The sequence below is a fragment of the Cygnus olor genome, chromosome 27 (genome assembly GCF_009769625.2).
Source record: "Cygnus olor isolate bCygOlo1 chromosome 27, bCygOlo1.pri.v2, whole genome shotgun sequence".
Classification (NCBI taxonomy): domain Eukaryota; kingdom Metazoa; phylum Chordata; class Aves; order Anseriformes; family Anatidae; genus Cygnus; species Cygnus olor.
In genome coordinates, this window is record NC_049195.1 from 707,296 (window position 1) to 728,109 (window position 20,814).

Sequence of the window (20,814 nt, forward strand, 5' to 3'; positions counted from 1 at the left end):
TGGGGTGTTGTGGGGGGTAGAACCCATGTATTAAGGATATCCATACATAACCTAGCTGAAGTGTACAGCAGATGAAAAAGCATTAATGTACACCTAGCCATTAGAGTTTTCCCACGTTACCACCATCAAAACCATACAATTGCTTGGCTGATGGTGCTCACCAACAACCTGGTATCTTGCAAAATCTCTTCTCAAAGAAGTCATGCCAAAAACTGATCACTCCTGTCCAGAATTGTTTGCACAACGCCAGAGGCTAGCTTAGATCAGACTTCAATTACCATGTTGTTTCAAAAATTCAAGATATTACAAATTAGAAATAGTTGGTTTAAAAATGAAGTCAACAGATGGGGAAAAAGAAACCTCACACTGACTATCCCCAGAACTGCTGCTTGGGAGCTCAGCTCCAGACACAGGCCTAGAAATAGAAGCTACTGTACATTCTACCCAGCGTTACCAGTTTACCTTTATCCTAAAAAAGGACACCTTTTTTGATATACTCCTGCGCACATAAGGTGACAACAGAAAACAAGAACAAAACAAAATACCACCAAGGTTAGGTACAATTCTACTTCAGTACACCAATACATATAAACACTGTCTGCACACTACATTACTTACTACAAGTCATATAGGGTGGAAATCTAGGGCTAGAAAAACAGATTTATGGGTGGGGAGAACTGGGGTTATTTGAGCTCAATGTTTACTTTAGTTTTGTACTGCCTGATGACTAAGCTTAGGTTCCAGGAAAATCCTTGTTTGCTTGCCACATCCAACACTTCAGGGAAAAGATACATCCCCTCGTGTGCCCTCAATCATGTTCACTGCTAGATTTGAGACAGTGCAACTTATAAGGGGAAGAAGCAACACATGTCCTAAAACCCGGGGAAAACTGCAACATTTACACAAGCCCCCTACAAAGAGGTGATATTCTAAATTACCTGACACTGAGGAGGAAAAAAATACTGTCCTGTTAACAAGAGTATTTTAACATACAGAGAAAAACTAGTTTTAATAACAAAGCTGAAGATCAGGTGTGACAATCTAGAACAGTAAATGCAACTAAAATGAAAAAGACATATTGTAATTGTCCTTGAAAATATTTTGGATAGGATATATCACTTTTTTTTTCTTTTCTAAGCTTAAGTTAGTTAAGTTTTCTCTCTCACTCCATTCCAAGGTTGTTCTATTTTTTCAGATACTCTTCTGTAATAGCTTCATGTCTTTTACGGATCTGATGCACCATGTTGCTTAGTATCTGGTACTACTTTAACAAACGTACTGAAACTATTCAAAAGAAGCTATTGACTTGTCTTTACCCAGACCTCAAAGGATTTTTTTTTTTAGTATGCTGACTGATGAAATATTTCATCACAGATAATGGAAACAAAACCACTGTTACCATATGTAAGGCTCACCTAAACAAAGTCAAACACCCACCCACATGCAGATGGACAGGAGGAGAACCACCTTGTTTTTAACCAATTTCTAGCATGTCTGTGCCAATTTCTTCATCTGCACATATCATGTGCAATCCTAGAGGTAGGCACAAGCATTGGCCCTGCTGCCTTTTCCCTCCTAAGCTAACATTTACAGGAAAGATGCGAGTGAGTGGGTTGTAAAGTGAGATCATACCTGACTGGCTGATGAAAAAGCAAACATCATCTCTGAAGACAGGAGTGTTTCTATCCAAGAAATCACTGGCTAGTTCAACCATAACGGGTAATTCAGTCAGTTCTTCCAGAACCTGACGGGTCTGGTAAAAGGAGATGTCAAAGTTACATATTAGATTGTATTTAAAGAAAACTGTTTGGAAAAGTCTTCTAGTTGCCTCCACACAGGAAAATATTATCAAAATACATGTAAAAAATTAGCACTGGATTATATTTTAATTACTCAGTATACTCATACTCAACTCACATTCAACTAACCCTGTGAAAAGTTATCCTGATTTTGGCCCAACAAAAAGCCTATGAGGCCAGCTTTTTCCAACTGTTCTTAAAAAATCTCACTTATATAATACAGGGTGTCATTCTATCAGACTATAACTTGTATTGCTGAAGAATTCAGAAGCCACCACCAGTATCCAGGCCAAGCCAGAAACTTATTTTGGCTAGTCAATTGATTACTATTAACATTATCTTATACTTTTTTTGTTCATCTTGGATAGCTGTATTTTTTGGTTCTTGTAAATCAGTTAACATAGCTGTGCTCTGCAGATTTTCTGAGGATATCCCGATAAAGGATTCCTCTGTGAAGCTGTGGAGTACTTTAAATTGCAACATTATGGGCTGCCAATCTACAATATAAAAAAGCTTCATCTAAAGCCATCATGATTTATCCAGTGATTACATAACATGTCAGAGAAACAAAATCACATGTTGCCGATACACACAGCCAGCACTTCTGTAAGGTATAAAGTAAAACCTCTTCAGAGTACTGGGCAAGCACAGAGAGGTCTCTAAGCATGTGCCCTAGCTGTCTGCGTAAAGAGCAAAGGAGAAAATCATGTCTGGCTCACAGCAACTCCTACCTTGCTGCAGCATTTGCATTCTGGTGTTGCATTATCCCTTCCCTTGCCAATCATCTTTTACAACAAAAAAAGTTGTTTTTTTTTCTTAAAGCATTCCATAGCAATAAAATCAAAGGCAATATTTTCATAAGTACTCAATCACTCAAGCTTTTGGTTCCTATTGTTGTCACTAGCAATTTGAAAATCTGTTGTATGCAGATTCAAAAGGGTCTTCACTAATCAGAATGAATTTTTCTCACTCAACATTACTATTCCATCTTTATCATGCTTGCCAGACACAATATCGTGCCTGCTGTTCAACTCCAGCTACAGTTTGCAAACAGATCAAGACTGACCACTTACTGCAACTCCAGCATGGTAACTTGTCCCGCAAGCAATAAGGATTAAACGACGACACCTCTGAATCTCCTTAATGTGATCCTTCAACCCACCAAGGTTCACTGTAAACAAGATTCAGAGAGAAAAATTAGGGTGGCCATGTAGCAGAACTTCTCAAGATTACCGGTGTTAGTGTGCAGTGTTATGATCTCAGCCAACCACTTTGCAAAAAAAAACTCATCATAAAGAATAACTTTGCCACCAGATTATGTGATTAGGGAAGCACTCCCTGTAATAAGACATGCACATTGTCTTACGCTGGCACATTTTAATCTCCCATGTCATCACCTACTTCCTCCTCTGTGAACATCTACTGGGTACTGCTCTGTCAAAAACAAACAAGGATGCATCTCAATTACCAGTGTAGTCGTCAAAGTTGACCCTTCCTCTCATTGTATTAACAACGGATTCTGGCTGTTCAAAAATTTCCTTTTGCATGAATGAGCTGAAGTTACCTATAAAATAATAAAAAGAATAGTTTACCACCTAGTAATATACATTTTTCCTATGTTTATGGGGAAAAGTTTGGATCAGAGACAATGACAGGCCAGTTACCAGTCAGAGATTACCTCTCATTCCTGTATGAGTATCTAAAAGAAAGGTTCATTTAAGCTGACATTTCATTTTCTACTAAGGCATCGGATCAGCTCCAAATGAGAACTAGATTCAAGATACCAGAATGTGTCAACTATCGGTCAGATCCAGAATGGCAAGCCTCCTAAGGTTCAATCTCAGAAAAAAACAGACGCCTCCAAGCAGGAGGCAAAATCCTCAGCTCCACAATTCCCATTACAGTGTTAGCTCAAGGGAAAGTCTCATTAGATGTAAGGACAATTTCTTTTGCCATGAGGGTGGCTAAGCACTGGAACAGGTGCTCAGAAAGGCTGTGGGATTTCCATTCTTCAACATACTCCAAACTTGTCTAAACAAACTCCTGAACATGCTGACCTAAGGATGCTGCTTTTAGCACAGAGACTGGACCAGATGATCTCCAGAGGTCCTTTTCAACCTTAATTATTCTGTGACTCTAGAGATGACCACAGGTCATCTACATCTACATTGGTGACATTCAGAAGATTTTACCCTTCATAATTTGCTGAAGCTCCATCTGCAGGGTTTGGACAGCACGCCCAGGGTGATCGCCCGCTGTACGTTTGATCCGGTGGATGGAAAGACGGCCATCAACCACAGCTGCTACATCATCATCTTCAAGGAAAATCACTCTGTTGGTATGCTCAATGACAGCACTATAAAAGCACACATCGTTTGCTATAAGACATTACTCGTCACGTAAAGACAAAGGCTACAGCCCTACTTATAATCCAACATATGTATTTCAAAAGTTACTCATTTCAATGAAATTTCTTTTAAAATTAAAGGAACACTGTAAAGAACATTCCCACACTACCAATACAACTGGATTTCTTCCACCTATCTAATTATGAATTTCAGTGTCTGCTTTAAGAAGAAACTATGAATTCCTCAGACAAAGCAGCAGGTGCAGCAGCGTGATCTAACCATTAGGAACTAGAGAGCAGAAGTCAGGAAGAAGGCTTAATACACAGAATGTTCAACTACAGGTAAAGGGATCCTTTTTCTTTTCCAGCAATAAGCAATTGTCCCTCCCTACATCTCATTTTTCCCCACGTGTAGAACTGTGGACACCTGTTAAAATACTTGAACATCTACTTAGACATACTCCAAGAATTAGGTACTATTGAATACCTGCCCTGCCTTCAGGTTACTTGAGAAGTGTCAATACTGGTATTACCAGTGGGGCTTAATATCTTTGACAGGATTTTATTCTGTGCTTTCTTACTTCAACAAGGCAAGCTGTACTGAAATGCATCAGCTCACTATTTTAGTAGCTTTTGTTCTGACCTTGGGCGAGTCACTGAAAAGCTCTCTAAAATCAGAAAACATTGGGGTATCCTAAATCTCTCCAAAATGCTGATAAAATGAGCTCTAGAATTCGAACAGTGCTGTATTTTTACATTTCTGGAAAGAGTACTTATTTCCCTAAACAGAAAACTACCTGTTCTGGGAAGGCTTTTGTCAAGTTAGTCCTTCCTACCTCCACTAAAATGAGACACCTTTGATGATAAAGGAATTGCACACGTGCAGACATTCCTGGAGAAGCAACACTATCCTCTTAATAAGTTTCATCTGTTCTGTTACTTCAGGTCTGTACTCTCACAACTTTCTTATCACTCACCTCTGGAATCCTATTAGCTAGTAAGATCTGTCCCATGCTAGCTATGCTTGAAGAAGGATTAATACCATTAAAAAGTGTTAAAAACTCAAAGTGAGTTTACTTCTTTAACATTAACACTCTACTCCTCCTTTGTCTCTTTCAGAGCTGCAAATGGTAACTAATTGTTTGTAAACAACGCCAACAGCCACATAGTTTATATATTATTTACTACTATTCAGAAAGAAACCACCTCCCCGTCTCTTTTTCATGGCCTCACCTTTACAGACCAAATTTTTATATACACTAAAAGATGCTGAAGAACATTACCTAGCATCAGAAGCAAAGTAGTACTCCACAGCTTTCTCCTCAACAGGAAAGAGGCAGGTGGTGCTGTCAACACGAGACAGGTTACAACTTCCCTTCTTGTCTTTACCTAAAAGACAAGAGGATTAGGTACTGCACGTACCAACAAATCTGGAATGCAACTGCAGTGTCAGGCTCAACAAAAGGTCCCAAGGCACAGTACCAACATGAAGCACTATTTTCATCACTGTGAGTGGTCACAGTAAATTTAACAGCAACAAAAAGAAGCGGGCAGCATATAAGCAATCACATTATTGTGCCCTTTCTCAGTTTTTTTGCATGGTTTTTATCTGTGTTTGAATTAAACTTGCAAGTGTAATGTTGTGTGCAGAGTTTTAGCTTTAGAGGAAAATATCAGTAACAATTCAAAACAAAGTTCATGCATGACTCCACTAGGAAAAGAGAATTCCTGCTGCTTTATGAGCAGTCACATTTACCAATGTTTTCGCAGTTTCATCTCCCCGTTTATCATTTTAAATCTCTCCTGTACTCCTGTTTCACTAACTTTCCTGAAGCTTTAAGAAATCAAGCAGGATTTCTCTTTCTTTGCCAATGACATCACTGGGTAAAATTCTTTCAGAGCTGCCACCTGTACAACCACGCTATTCCACTAAGTGTCAGCAAAGGTAACCCAAACCTGTTTTTGTCTGGCTGAGCTAACGTGTTCAGACAGATCACGAAATTCATGATTAAGTACTTGGCATCACTACTGAGATATCAATTACAAGCTTCTCATTAGGATCCAAAACTTGTACAGCTGGTAATCTGCGGAGAGCCTTACACTGTTGTTAGGGAAGTATCTAAGTGGACTGAAGGACACAGGACTTGAGAGTCAACTTCTGAAAATCCTGCACCAAGTCTTTTATATAAAAGTCTTTATAAAAGTTTGGTACTTCACCAGGAAACCTTCATTCTGGCAACTCCTGACACACTCCAATGCTCTAACTCCTCTTTAGCTGCAGAGAATATTTCTCAGCACTGAAGCACATCAGGAATGCAGATGAGGACCGAAGCACCTACTGCTCAGCACTGACCTCAAACAAAACTAGTTGCCAATCTCTGTGCGTGGGAGGGGACTAAGCAGCTTACCTAGCAAAATGCAACAATTGATGAGGAACAACAGCAATTGAATAATTTAATTTACTCTGTTGTTTGTTTATTCCCTAAGTCCTACTGGAAGTTCTTCCCACTGGATACAGATCTGATTCAGTGATGTAAGTAGAACTCATGACGTTGAGAGTTGTAGTGTTGTAATTGAAAACGTAAAGAAAAAAATACTGCTTTCATGTTGATATTTAATAAGAAGGTACCGTTCAGCCAACAATTTAAGGCCCTCCACTATAGTTATCAAGTCAGCAAATGAAGAAAACAATTAGAAAGGACAGAGCAAAAGTTAGTTGCCATTCTCCAACAGAAGCACCCAACTTGATTAAAACATGCAAATTTTGTTTCTCAAAGTACATTTCCGCACATTGACTTATTATGTTGCATTGCTTTCCTGTATGACAGATTCTACACTGAGCTGTAACTGCAAGGTGTTCTTATTGTGTTCACACACATTCTGTGTGTTTCTTACAAAGGAGTGATTGAAAAGTTAGTGTTATCAACCAATTATGACTTATGTTATCTGCAAGTTTGTCCGTAGATAATCCATTTATCTATGAGCAACTTGGATTGTTGCTGCACAGTGCCTACTCCCATTTACTAGAAATTAGAAGCAACACAGAAGTAATCTTTTAATCTTCTTCCTTCTATATCGAAGAATAGATGAATTCACGATGAATTAACACAGGTATAGTAAAAATTGGGGGAGACACGTTTTCTGTGTATTTTAATATCATCTCACTTTCCTTTACGACAATTCTAGGTATATTGCAGTTCTGCAAAGGTACTACAGCAGATTAATACAACTGCTGCTTAGTAGATTCTTCTATGCTTACTTCAGCAGCACTGAAGTTTAGATTTCCATAAGAGTATTTTCAGAAGATGACAATATTATATAATTGTTCTTAAAGCCCCTGGGAACTATTCTGACCAGAATTTTACTCTAAATGCTTCAAACTGACTTAGAGAAAAATACTTGGTAAAAAGAAAAAAAACTTCACTTAATGTTTTTATTCAGGTAAACTAGCTCCTCAAACAGAACACAGCTCACCTTTCATCAAACTGGAGTTTGTTTCTCCTCCAGCAAAAGCACACATTTCATCCAGAGCGATGAAACGAGGCAAGTCTGCTGGTGCTGGAATTGCATTTATTTACAATAGCTAAGAAACAGCTCTTTTCCTCTTACATAAAAGCTCTCTACAGCTTCAGATATGAACTTAACCTTCATATGTGATCTGATGAACTAAGTCCTTAAATGACAGCAAACTAGGGGGAAGTGTCGACCTGCCAGAGGGCAGGAAGCCCTGCACAGGATGGATTGATGGGCAGAGGCCAATGGGATGAGGTTCAACATGGCTAAGTGCCAGGTCCTGCACTTTGGCCACAACAACTCCAAGCAGCACTACAGGCTTGGGGCAGAGTGGCTGGAAAGCTGCGCAGAGGAAAAGGAACTGGGGGTGTCGGTCAATGCCCACCTGAACATGAGCCGGCAGTGTGCCCAGGTGGCCAAGAAGGCCAACGGCATCCTGTCTTGTATCAGGAATAGTGCAGCCAACAGGACCAGGGAGGCGATTGTCCCCTTGTATTCTGCTCTGGTGAGGCCACACCTCGAGTGTTGTGTTCAGCTTTGGGCCCCTCACTGCAAGAAGGACATCGAGGCCCTGGAGCGTGTTCAGAGAAGGGCTACGAAGCTGGTGAAGGGCCTGGAACACAAGTCCTGTGAGGAGCATCTGAGGGAACTGGGGGTGTTTAGTCTGTGGAAGAGGAGGCTCAGGGGAGGCCTTATTGCTCTCTCCAACTACCTGAAAGGAAGGTGTGGGGAGCTGGGGGTCAGTCTCTTCTCACAGAGAACTAGGACTAGAAGGAATGGCCTCAAGTTGCAGCAGGGGAGGTTTAGGTTGGAAATGAGGAGACATTTCTTCTCAGAAAGAGCAGTCAGGCATTGGAACGGGTTGCCCAGGGAAGTGGTGGAGTCACCGTTCCTGGGAGTGTTCAAGGAAAGGTTGGACCTGGTGCTCAGGGACATGGTTCAGTGGGTGACAGTGGTGGTAGGGGGATGGTTGGGCCAGACGATCTTGGAGGTCTCTTCCAACCTTAATGATTCTATGAAATAAGTACTTAATGTGAGATTAAAAATGGTTTGCCCTAGTAAGTCCCCCATATATTTCAAGCTGTTCAAATACAGTCATGCTAACAGAGCAAAGGGACGTTAATTGCAGTCTCAGCACTTTGACAACCTGAACTCCAAAAGGAATTCCGGAAATGCCTGCAGTAAGATTATTAGTGGTCTCTTAAATAATCTTTTTTCTAACATGGTTTCACTCTACTGCCCCCCACCCCCTTTTTTTCTTCAAAAAAAAGGGGGGGGTAACTTACTATTTCCTTCTGTAATCAAAGCTGCATAGAGCACAGACCACAACCTGCACTAAATCATCAATTTTGTGTGCGGAGCGTTACATCACAACACTTGAAATAGGATCAGTGGATTTTCTGTGTGTTGCTCATGGTGTTCCTGATCAAGAAGGAATTCTAGCTAACCCCTTTGTTTCAGTATACTACATGGAAAGCAATAACCACATATTAAAAAGACAATGCAATTTGTTTCATTTTTGATTCCTTTCCTAATGAACTGGAGGATTTGTCTGAAATTTCAACTATTATAGATTTTCTCTGGTAGGCACCTTCCTCCGTTTTTATGGATATTCCATCAAAAGAATGATCCATAGACTGTACAGCTGAAAGTGCAATTGGGAAAAAAAATCAGATCATCAGTGGAAAAAAAAAAGTGTTACATACATACATTGAGAATCACTGTTAGTTATCTGGCATCACCCAAGAGTAAACACAGACACAGCTTACTGGGACTGGTTCTTCACATTACATTGCAGCAAGGTTATTAGCAACACCAGGAAGCAGTCAAACATACTGCCACGCTTTTGATCACTGCAGTGTTCATATAACTACTCCATTGCCCAGTACATGAACAGGTTCAGACTCCTTCAACAATGGTAAATTACAGGATAATTCTTAACCACTTTTTATACTCAAAGTACAACTATGTGTCTATGGTCATAAGACAAATGCCTGAGAGAAATGGACAGAAAACACAGATCATCACGCATAAGGTAAAAGCATTATACTTTTTAAAATTGAAAAGAGGACAATAAATTTTAATTTGTGATAGTGCTTGCAAAGCACACATTTTTGTTCATAAAAGCAAACAAGTCCCTGAATGACTGCATGCACATATTATGAATTTAAGTATCTAAGTTTAGTGATACTGCTTTAAGATACTTTTTCCTTGCAACCACTGGACATTAAAGCTTTGATTCTAAAACTAGAGGTGAGTTCTGGTCTTAAATAGGCAGACATCAGGGAGCAAAAACAGTAGGTTGCATATCCCTCAATAAACTAGCTTGAGGTACATGGCAGTAAAGCATACGGTTAAAAACTTATGAAAAACAACCAAACAAAAACCACCTCCTTTTTGTAATGGTTTAATTTACAACAGTAAGTATAAACATAACATGTACTCCAAAGCATGCAGCTGTTTGTGAAACCCCATGTTTGTACGCTAGTGTGGGAGTGATTGAGCTGGCAGGGCTCATGCTTACCCGTCCTGTACAAAATAGGGATGTGGTCAGTGGAGAGCTTGTGCTCGCTGCGCACTCCTATTAGCAGGGGGCTCCCTCTCCTGCAAGAAGACATCAGGTTACAAGCCTCAGCACCCAAAGATTCATCTCCCTGAACTGAACAACAAATGAACATCCCGAATTCAGCATGAACTCTGCAAGAGTAACTGAAATCCCACGGACACCTGATTCAGAAACATCCAGACTGTTGCTCACTCTATGTATCCACGAACAGCTATTTGCATGTAAATTCAAAATCAGTTGCTAGGTTAACACACATGGTTAAATCAACCTGACTGATCCTCATGTTTAAAAGTGGAGTAGAAAACCTGAACACCAGGCAGGTCCAGCTGCAAGTCAAATGGAGTACTTGTCCACATGCTGTCACTATGGCAAACACAAAGGAAAAGATGAAGGCATCTCCTTTCAAAGCTCTTGCAATAAGAATCTACAGAAAACAGTCTCCTCCTAAGCTCAGAGCTGACCTGTTCCAGACCAGTTATGATATCTTTAAATATGAGTTATGATATCTTTTAATATGAGAAATCTTTAAAATACTGGGTGCACCCTTATGACTGAACTACTCTACTTTTTTAATTATGTTATAATAAATGGGGAAGAAGAGAAAGGAAATGAACAACAGCCAACCTCACCCTAGAGTATACAGTATAACAAGAACAACCTCTCGTACCTTCCAGATTGGGAAAAAATACAAAAATGGTGGGAAAAAGGGAAAAAGAAAAAAGGGTGAAAAAAAGCTACCTAGAGGGTACACCAAAAACGTCCTTTTCTGTACAAATACTTACCTGGTACCAACTGCTTGACCAGGATAATGAACACTTTTGAACACAAGGGCAAAAGCACCTTCCTGGAATGAGAGAAATGCAAACCGTTTATCCCGTCCTTTGAAACCAGGTCATCATTTTAGAAATCCCAACACATAAGGTGCACCCATGTTTCTGTGAATAAGTAAGAGATACTGAGCAGAAGGCTTCACAGACCTCTTCAGAGCCACCAAAAGCTCCAGGTGCTTCTTTCAGAAGGGTACCCCATCCCCAGGGCAGGGGGGCAGCTCCTCAACCATTTGCTGAGCTCTCACCTGAGAGACTGCCCCTGCAACTGCTCTTGTTAACTCAGAGGGCTAAAGCTTGATAAAAAGTGCCAACTCTGGGCTATTTGCTAAGGTATAGTGCCACCAAGCGCACAGGTGAACCACCACAACCTGCCAGCAACATTTGCTCTTGGTCTGCAGCTACCGCAGATTCTGCCAGGGAAATCAGTGCAAAAACCCATCTCCTGAACAATCCCCTCTGGGAAGAGAGGCAAATTGCGGTGCGTCCCAATCCCGAATGGTTCAGCAGGAAGTGACACGTGGAAGCCATGCGCTGTGCGGTGAAGTCCCCACAAGGGGTCAGCATCTCTTCCAGATGGAGGTTCCAGGGAAGAATTCAAGCACAGACTTGATCCAACCCTGTCCCCTGCCTTCCGTGTGCTCCTGCTCAAAGCGCACAAGGAACTAGATACTGCTGAGCCCCCGGATTTAGACATTTTTCAAATGAATATTGAATAATGTTAAATAAGAATGAATGGATGTCTGCTAGTAATTATACGAGGTAGGAAATGAAACACCCCGTTACTGTGTGCAACAGACCGTCCCTGGCACCGTCAGGCACAGGCTCAGCACTGCCCTAACCAGCAGTTCCCTGCATAATATCCCCATGTTTGTTCTAGTGATGCACGTGCCTGTCCCTGTGTCCCCACCCTGCCCCATGCCCCGGGCATTACCAGCTGCTGGATGACCCTTTCCACCAGGGTGGTGAAGCTGACGTCATCGCTGTCGCGGTTGTCATACATGTACTTCACCAGTTTGGCGATGCACTCCGTGTCCGTCTCCGACTCGAAGTCGTAGCCCTTGCTCTCCTGCAGCCACAGCACATGTTTGGTAACCGGCCTTCTGCTTGCCTTCCTCTCCAGCCCTCCTTTTCCTTCCCACACCTTCTCCTTTCCTTCCTTTGTTCCTGCATTCCCTCCTCCTTTTCTACTTGCCTTCTTGCTTCCTTTCTTCTTTCTTGCTTTTCCTGCTTTTTTTTTTACCTCCTTCCCTTTTGTCCCCTTCCACCCATAACTTTCCTTTCCCTCCTGCTCTCCTGCCTCCCTTTCCTCTGCATTCTTTCCACCTTGCCTTTCCTTCCACTCCATTAGCACGAGTGGGAGAGTGAGTGGAGGGGTGCAAATGGGGGCTTCAGGTAGGGGGTGAGTGCAAGAGGCAGAGCACAAGAGTGAGCACGAGGCTAAGTGCATCTGACATTAGTTACAAGTGCAAAAGAAAGCACAAGTGTTTGGGTAAGTGTGTGCCAGAGAGCAAGTGGGGGGATGAGAATGAAGTGGAGGTGCAAGAGTAAATGTGAATGGGCATGGGAGTGCAGGTGAGGAACAAGTATGAGTGTGAGAGTGAGTGTGGGGGGTGCAAGTGGGGAAGAATAATAGTGCAAGTGGAAGAGTAAGTGGGTGTACATGTGAGTGCGAGTGCAAGGATGACTGAGTGGGGAACATGAGTGGGAGAGTGAGTGCAAGTGGAAGAGTGTGAGAACAGGAGTGACAGTGTGAATGCAAAAATAGTGTGTGCAAGTGCACTTCAGGAGTCAGTACAAGCAGGGAGTGAGTGGAGGAGCACAAGATATGAGTTGGAAGGTAAGTAGGAAGTGAGTGCGAGAATGTGAATGGGGGAGTGAGTAGAATGACTGGGGAGCAAGGGAGTGAGGAGGGGAGGCAGGGGAAGAGTGAGCAGGGGAGCACAAGTGAACATGAGTGGGGGGAGTGAATACGAGTGCAAGAATACAAGTCTGGGAATAAGCTGGGGAGTGCAAGTGTGCATGGACAAGTGGGGAGTGAGTAGGAGTTGGGAAGTGAGGGAGCTAGTGTAAGAGCATTAACGCAGGAGCGTGACAGTGTGGACAGTGGTGAAGTGACTTTGCTTGTCAGTGCAAGAGAGGGAGAGGAGCAGAGAGCGTGAACGCAGGGCAGCAAGGAATGTGACAAGGTGTTCAGGGGTGGCTCTGGCTCTCTCCCACCCACGCTGGGGTCCCACTCACCAGAAATTTCTGCAGGTCTTTGTAGTTGGTGATGATGCCGTTGTGGATGACAATGAACTCTGGAGACAGAAGAAGGCCCTGCTCAGCTCAGCACAGCATCCTCGGCCTTGCAGCCAGTGACAGCCCATGCCCACAGCAATGCCAATACCCAACAGACAGCAGGGACCACAAAATGTTATAGTGCGTAAAATTGCACTTGGCAAAATAAAAAGTTTCATTTCCTCATGTGATTTCCTTGCTCTGCCCCATTCTGCTTGGTCGGTAATAGCAGAAGATACATATTAATGACCTGGGTGGGACTAGGGCTGATGAAATCTTGTAAAGCTTTTGGAAATCCTTAAACAATCGCCCATTTCCAGCAAGCTAGAAACAAGTGAATGCTACACTCCCCCTGTCAGCTTGCTAGGGCACTACACCAAAAAACACCAACCAAGACACTTCTGTACAGTGGTGATGAGAAAAATATAAATAAATACAATATAAATACAAAAAACAAAATTCCGAAGAACAGCTGGGTAGATTCTTACCATCCAATTTCATTCTGTGTTTCATCTCCTCTCTGCACTGTGGCTGTGCACCCACTGAACCTTTGGGACACTAACCCCAGCCCTTCATGAGATGATTCACTGCTGCAAGCACTTCATGAGAACATCCCCCATGGTCTGAAATCAATGCCAAACCCCTCCAGCTTCCTGGTAACTGGGCTCAGCATCACAGCTTGCAATAAGCCACCTGTCCTGAGTCCAGCCACCCCTTCCTGCAACACACCAGGTGTCCCAGAAAGCCACATGTGTTTCCATATACTCCAAGACTCGCTCAGGACCACATGTTTTCTCTAGCAAACATTCCTACCATTGTTTTTATCCGAGCGCTGTGGGTGGCTGTTGACAGGACTGGGCTCACCATGGGTAGCCCAACGGGTATGCGCAATTCCGAGGTGTACATCAAACTCGACGTCAAGATCCATGTACTGTTGCTCTGCAGGCAGAAGTGGGAGAAGTTTATTACAGAGGGCTGTCTCTACCCCAAAGACAACGTGAGAATCTCATCCCACCTCCTAGGCCCACCACCAGCAAACCTAACAGAATGCTAAGTGCATCATGCTACCACAGCAACAACCCCGTGCTCCAGCAAAGCACTAAAATTTCAGATTCACCTATGTTTAAGGATGTTTACAACTGAAATACACAGCTTCATTCCCACTCAGGAAGCCTAAACAAGCAGGAGGGAGGGCATCCCTCACCCCACTGCCCTGAGCCTTTCCTTCCCCCAGCACCCTGGCTGTCCCTGCAAGAGGATTCCAAATGTAAACACACACAAGCAACCTTCCTGCATTCCTCGCCCCACCAAAATAAAACTTAACTTTTAAGAAAGAATCCACCCTAATTTTTCCCCTCTTGGGTGCAGCTTGCCATCCTGTCATCTCCCTGGCATCAACCCGTGACTAAACCAGCTTGTTTCATGGCTACATACTACTATGGCTATAATATTCGTCAATTCCTCGTCTCTAGAAAGCATACCATTAGTATTTCTTTGGAAAAAAAGTGTCCTTCTGTTCTGAAAATGTCTCCACAACCACTTTAAACTACGTATATCCAGCAGTTTTCTTGAGCAGACAAGCATTTCTTCAGAAATACTTTGTATACCTTATATTTCTGTAATGCACGGATCATTTTGCCTAGCTTTTTCTGTTCCTGGTTTTCTCTATGCTATGATTAGACCTACCCACCTTATTTTGGATAAACAGCACTCTACCATGAGGTCAACTTTTTTTTTAAACCCTTGCTAATTTTAAGTTATGAAAAAAGCTTGCTTTATATGATTTCTCCAAGTTAACTCGAATAACAGCACAACTTAGGTTTATAACACTCTTAGGTTAACAGCAGCTCTTAAATGCAAACTAGAGTAATTTCACTTCCTTAGAAAAGCATCTTCCTGTCCACACACAGCTTGCCTGTACTCCACACCCAACAACTTTGTGTTTCTTTGTGATCTGCACATATTTAACAAAACTAACATTTAAATTGAGGGAATATAAGGAGGCAGAAACAGACAGACAATACCTCATTCTGTGCTTTCTCATCAATTTGGTAGTTATACACCCATGCTTACTTGTAGACACTCATGCATACTCCATGCTTACTTGTAGCCACTCACTTAGTCCATGGCTACAGAGATTGACAGCTTTAGTAGGGACAAGTACTACATGTGGAAACTTAAAATTCAAGTAGTGAATTTATTAGCACATTTTTCTTTTTTTGGCCAAGCTCTAGGTCTCCGATAATTATCTCCAAGTAGCTTCCATTTCCCCAGTTTAAGGAAGGTTTGTTTGTTTTGTCAGTCTTTTTAAAACATATTTCAGGTCTATTTTACACTAATAGGATGCAATTCCTTTTTCTTGCCTCTTTTGTTTCTTGCTTGCTTTTCTTGCTTGATTCTTGTTTTCCCTGCAACATCATGACAACATCCCTAGTATCACTTTCCATCACATGCATGAGTGTCTACATCTCTGGCATTCTATACACAAGTTATTTGGACATAATGTTTCTGGGTAAAACAGATGACATTCAAAACGCACATGAAATGAGAGGACATTTCAAGGAAGGAGAGCAAGCAAAGAATGAAAAGGTAATACATACTGTGCACCTCTTCATCCAGAGCCTTCACTTTTCCCTTCTGTTTGATAAGATGGATTTTGCAAGCATTAGCTTCCCAGTCTTTGTCATTTCCGCCATCGATTCCCACACCTAAGCATCACCACAGAATATGAAGAGAGACTGTGAAATGCAGAACGTATGTTACAATATCTTATGTAAACAAATACTGCTCTTTTTTTTTATGATGCCCTTCTTCTCCCCAGCTGACCCTCCAAATAAAGACTACAAAGCCGGGAGATTAGAAGTAAATTTTCACTTTGTCTTCTTTTAGGTATTTTCAAATCCTCAGATAATGGGCATGTAGAACATTCATAGAAGTCTGTATGTTGAAAGTTAATCCAAACCTCTAACCACGTGATCACAGACATAGCCAATTTGTGTTTCAGCTTGCTTCAAAAGCAGAAGACAGTAGAAAACATTCAAAAACCACATTCATGTACCACAAGAATCATTAAGCCAAAATCCAAGAGCCACAGATGCTTGAAGAGAGCTACCTGCAGAATCGTAGCCTCTGTACTCCAGCCGCTGGAGCCCTTTAATAAGGGTCTCCAGGATCTCCCGTCTTGTCCGGGGAACATGGTAGTTCAGGTAAGCAAAGATGCCTGTATGGGGAAAAAGAGCATAATTTAAAATAAAGTCACAGCAGAGGAAACCGTAGGTGCTAACTATGTGGTACACACACCCCATTAAAAATCCCATCAAACTCAAACAGGCCTTCACATTGAAAATCCCTGCAGGATTCACAGCTGAGGTCCAGTGGAGATGTCACTGACATCTGAGACCAAAACTAACCACAAAAAAATCATTGAAAGGCTCGGGTTGGAAGGGACCCTAAAGATCACCTAGTTCCTGGATCCGGTTGTAACATCCTCCTCAGGAGGCTGAACGCACACAGGACAAGCCTGGGTGCAATGGGAGAGACTCCCCAGGTGAGCTGGACCTGGACGACAGAATGAGCTGCCAGGAGACAACACAGTGGACAGGAAACTCATGACTCCAGGTGAAAAATTCAAGGTTCACTAAAATTGGACTTTGCATGCTTAAGAAGCATCTTCAAGAGGAATTCTTCCTTGAATAGCTTTCTCTTACTAAGTTCCTCCCACAGACTCACTAAGAAAAACTCCTTTAATTCATGCAAACCAACACCCTCAAACTAATTGAGCTATTTTTCCTGTGGGTTGCAAAGGCAGATAAATCATTGCTTCTATTTTTAAGCAGCTGGCACACAAACACGCTGTGGTGATGGGGACACACGAATTCCTAGATCTCTAATACCAACTACGGCTCTATTTCAGAAAGATTCCCTTTGGTGCCATCATGGAGCAGGAGCATGAGAAGACATTTACTCGTTGCGAGAAGTATCTGTACGGGAGAACTGTCGTTCTCCCCAGTCCAACATTTTAAGGGAGAAAAACATCTGCATGGAATAAAAGCACAGGAGGTTTTACACGAACAGCTACATATGTACGTGACTGGTAACGCAAGGATTGTAATTAGAGAAACGTTACAAAAACACTCTTGAGGAGAACAGAGTTCAGCCACTCAGCCACCCACACAAAAAGCCCTTCTTAAAGGCATCCCAAATCTTTGACTTCTTCCTGACAGTGCAGCCATATAGCCTGCCTCATAGCTCCCAGACTTCTGCATGGAAGACTACTCCCAGGATGGCTCCTGAACCATGTATCTTTATGCTTATACAAAGATTTTACTTTAAAGAATGCTTGAAAAATTGCACTCTTAAACTTCTCATGTTTTAGAATTAAACTAAATAATTCAAAGCATTCTAACGTCTCAATTTATTTATTTTGTAAGGAGAAACATGGGCTGTTCAGTTGATGGGTTGTGCCAAACACCACATAGCAAAGAGCTGAAAAATTTACGAGGCCTTTTTTAAGCCTTAGCAGAGTACTTGTATCACAGCTGCCTGCAGTTCTGATCCTCCCTGTCTCCTTCTCCCTTTTACAGGGGCTTGGCTGCAGGTCTCAGGATAGGTTTGCCATGAGCTTCAACCACCCACCCACTCCGAGAACACCTCTCCCAACCAGCTCAAGAAGTTGCGTCTCCCTGCAGTGCTGCCGCAAGAAGAGTGTGCCATGTCTCACTTATTTTCCTCCTTATTACTAGGAAAAAATGAGATGCACGTTCTACCATTCCTCTTTCTTAAACCATCTACTCAGATTAAGACAAAAAAAGAGAAAAGCTTTTTACTTGGCTTCTTGTGCTCCTACTCTCATTTCCCGCAGAAGCCAAAGCTTTTTCCAATAGCCGCTTGTAAGACTATTAGGACCAGGCTTATAAAAATCTGCAATCTCTCCCGTTGCTCCCGACAGCCCAACCCGACAAAGCACACCGACCTGCTGCTGCCGCCTCTTGATGGCATCTGTTCAACTTGAATGTTGGTTCTAGTAATGACATGGACAGAGTGAGGCCCTCCTCCACAAACCTCACAATTCATAGCTAAAAACTCAATAGGTAATACACCAGCGACAACAGTTAAGAACCCCTGCTGTGTTTCAAAAGCTTCCTCTGCTCTCATCCTACAAACCTTCGTTCTCCACCCTTCTGGGAAAAGAAAAACAGTTTTCCAAATTGAGATACTTAGTTCACTCTGTTTCTAAAAACTACATTCTTCAGACAAACAGCATCCTCCCTGTTCACAAGTAAACTGCTTCCAAATAGCTGTCACCCAGGCTGAGGGGCTGCACATTTCAGCTGTATCCCGGACACCTAAAATCCTTTTAAGTGATTTCCAGGTCTTACAGAGAGTACAAAGCAGACTCCTTTATTAGTAGGCAGCTGCTGGAAAAGCCCCTCTGTCCGTATTTGCCAGAAACCTCCCAAAGAGACCCCCAAGATAAATTTAAAAAAGCATGTCAGGACCCAGTGATGCCTGACACATCCCTTTGCACCAAAGCCACCTACCATAAGTAAAGCTACCTCAGAAGGCGTAATTACAACCAGCACATGCAATTATGGAAATATGAAAGCTGCATACACTTTTCCCAATTAACTAAACAGTTTCAGAGCTGGCACCTCTTCCTTGTTATACACACCCTGGAAGCACAGGCCAATGGTCCCATTCCCACCCAAGTCCCTGAGCCTTCCAGCTGTCACCTCCGGGCTGCTCCCTGCGCTCTCGGAGCCCACCAGCAGCTCTCCAGGCGCCCCCCAAGCACTGCTCTCCCGCTGCAGCTCACCGCTCTCACCACCACAAGTCCTGTCAAGTGGGACGCGCTCTGTCCAGTGAACGGGGGGACGATGACTGGTGCTGAGGTGCTCGGGTGTGGCGATGGCGAGGCTGCCCCTGAAGCCCTGCGGACAGCAGTTGGACGAGAGGCACAGCAGCCTTGCTGAGGGGGCACAGAGGAGACGTTCCTGGCCGGCCCGCTGTGTGATTCACAGACAGACACAGGACAGGCTGCCTGGTAGAGGCACTGCTGGAAATTGTGAGGAGGAACCACGTGCAGAAGGCATGATATATGTAGGCCTACCCAAGAAGGGAGAAGAAAAGAGGACGGGGAAGGGTGGGGAACAGGACAGTAAGCTTAACTTCAGTGGTCTCAGCAGCTCCCCAGCCACTTTGCATCCAACCTGGCTGCCCGTCAGTAGCCCCAAGCCTCTCTGACAAACAGCTGGCAAGGGCAGAGCCCTCCTCTGTGCCAACAGAGCATCATGCACACAGCCACAGAAAGCTCGGCTTGCTTTCAGGCGATGACACTGCATCGTGCTTGCAAGTATTTTCTGCTGGAGCACAGCGGGGTGCCCAACATGGTCACTTCAATGGCACCAGCCCTAAGGAAAGCGCAGAGCACACATCCCCTCCTAGGTACCTGATCAACACGTCTGTAGCTGGTAGGTACAGCCCCAGGGGTGAGGGGACACCAAAGAACCACGAGAGTCCTCCTCACAAAGCCCCACTGGAGACCATGTCCCACGGCACTTTCCACACAGACCCCTGGTGCCCCTGCAAGGCCATGAAAACGAAATCCACTTTTTGGTTTGTCGCTAGTTTTGAGGCAGGAACACTCTGCTCTCAAGTTCAAACATCGTTCTGAGCTCATGGCGCCCAGGGATTGCTGGTGAACCCCAGCCAGCACCGGGCAAAAGACCAGCCCGAGTCAGAACCACGGCATGTGGCTCCCAAGCTGGATCACCAAGCCACGATCCCTCTCCTTGCCCACGAGATGCACTACTGAGCTCTGCATGACCTCAGTTCTTACTGACTCCTGCGTGCGCAGGACGAATGCTGTTTTTTTCACACCTGACGCTGCACAGAGGAAGGTTCAGAAAAAAACAAGGGAAACAGAAAAAGGAAAAGAAAGACACAATTCTGCTTTATAAACTGAAAATGGCTAGCTTTATGGAAACCATCGTTCTTTGAGTTCAGAAATCTGCCACACACACAAAAAAGTCTAACTCAATAGAGGGACATGATTATTACACAGAAAACTGCTTTCCTTTCATAAAACATTTTTGTGAATGTGAGTTGATCATTTTAGCCTCCATCCGGCTTCTGGCAGGTTCCAAGTTATTCTGAACCAAAAAAAAGCGGCTTTAAACCAGAACCATTTCCCTCTACCAAGGGCTCCCTTTGGACACCTTTGTTAAATCTGAATCCAAATCAGCCAGTGACTTGAAATGTTATTATCTCTGCACATTTTAACAAGTTCAGTCACACCTGAACTGAAGAAGAAAATTAAATGGACTTGGGTCCTTGTCACGGATCACAACTGCTAGCAGCATACACCAAACTGCCCTGTACTGGAAGGGCACAGAGAAGAAACCTATTTCTTCCAGGCAGGAATGGGTCGTCTGAAATGAGACTGAAAAACAGTACTGTTTATTTGTGCTTGTACTGTAAACA

General features: G+C 43.1%; 1 protein-coding gene across 5 annotated transcripts in view; it reads right to left on the reverse strand.

Annotated features, from left to right (window-relative positions):
- Positions 1-20,814, reverse strand: part of GFPT1 (glutamine--fructose-6-phosphate transaminase 1) — a 43,430-nt gene that overhangs the window by 16,449 nt on the left and 6,167 nt on the right. For 3 of the 5 annotated variants that reach the window (XM_040538259.1, XM_040538256.1, XM_040538260.1), the window contains exons 2-13: positions 16,445-16,552; positions 15,933-16,040; positions 14,146-14,271; positions 13,294-13,352; positions 11,987-12,121; positions 11,008-11,069; positions 10,184-10,263; positions 5,430-5,535; positions 3,992-4,155; positions 3,268-3,363; positions 2,873-2,970; positions 1,633-1,753 (exon numbers count right to left, since the gene is read on the reverse strand). In XM_040538259.1, the coding sequence (XP_040394193.1) occupies positions 1,633-1,753; positions 2,873-2,970; positions 3,268-3,363; positions 3,992-4,155; positions 5,430-5,535; positions 10,184-10,263; positions 11,008-11,069; positions 11,987-12,121; positions 13,294-13,352; positions 14,146-14,271; positions 15,933-16,040; positions 16,445-16,552 (1,263 nt within the window). Of the gene's footprint in view, positions 1-1,632; positions 1,754-2,872; positions 2,971-3,267; positions 3,364-3,991; positions 4,156-5,429; positions 5,536-10,183; positions 10,264-11,007; positions 11,070-11,986; positions 12,122-13,293; positions 13,353-14,145; positions 14,272-15,932; positions 16,041-16,444; positions 16,553-18,304; positions 18,381-20,814 lie in introns of those variants that run through there. The other 2 variants (XM_040538255.1, XM_040538254.1) reach the window with 1 other exon arrangement.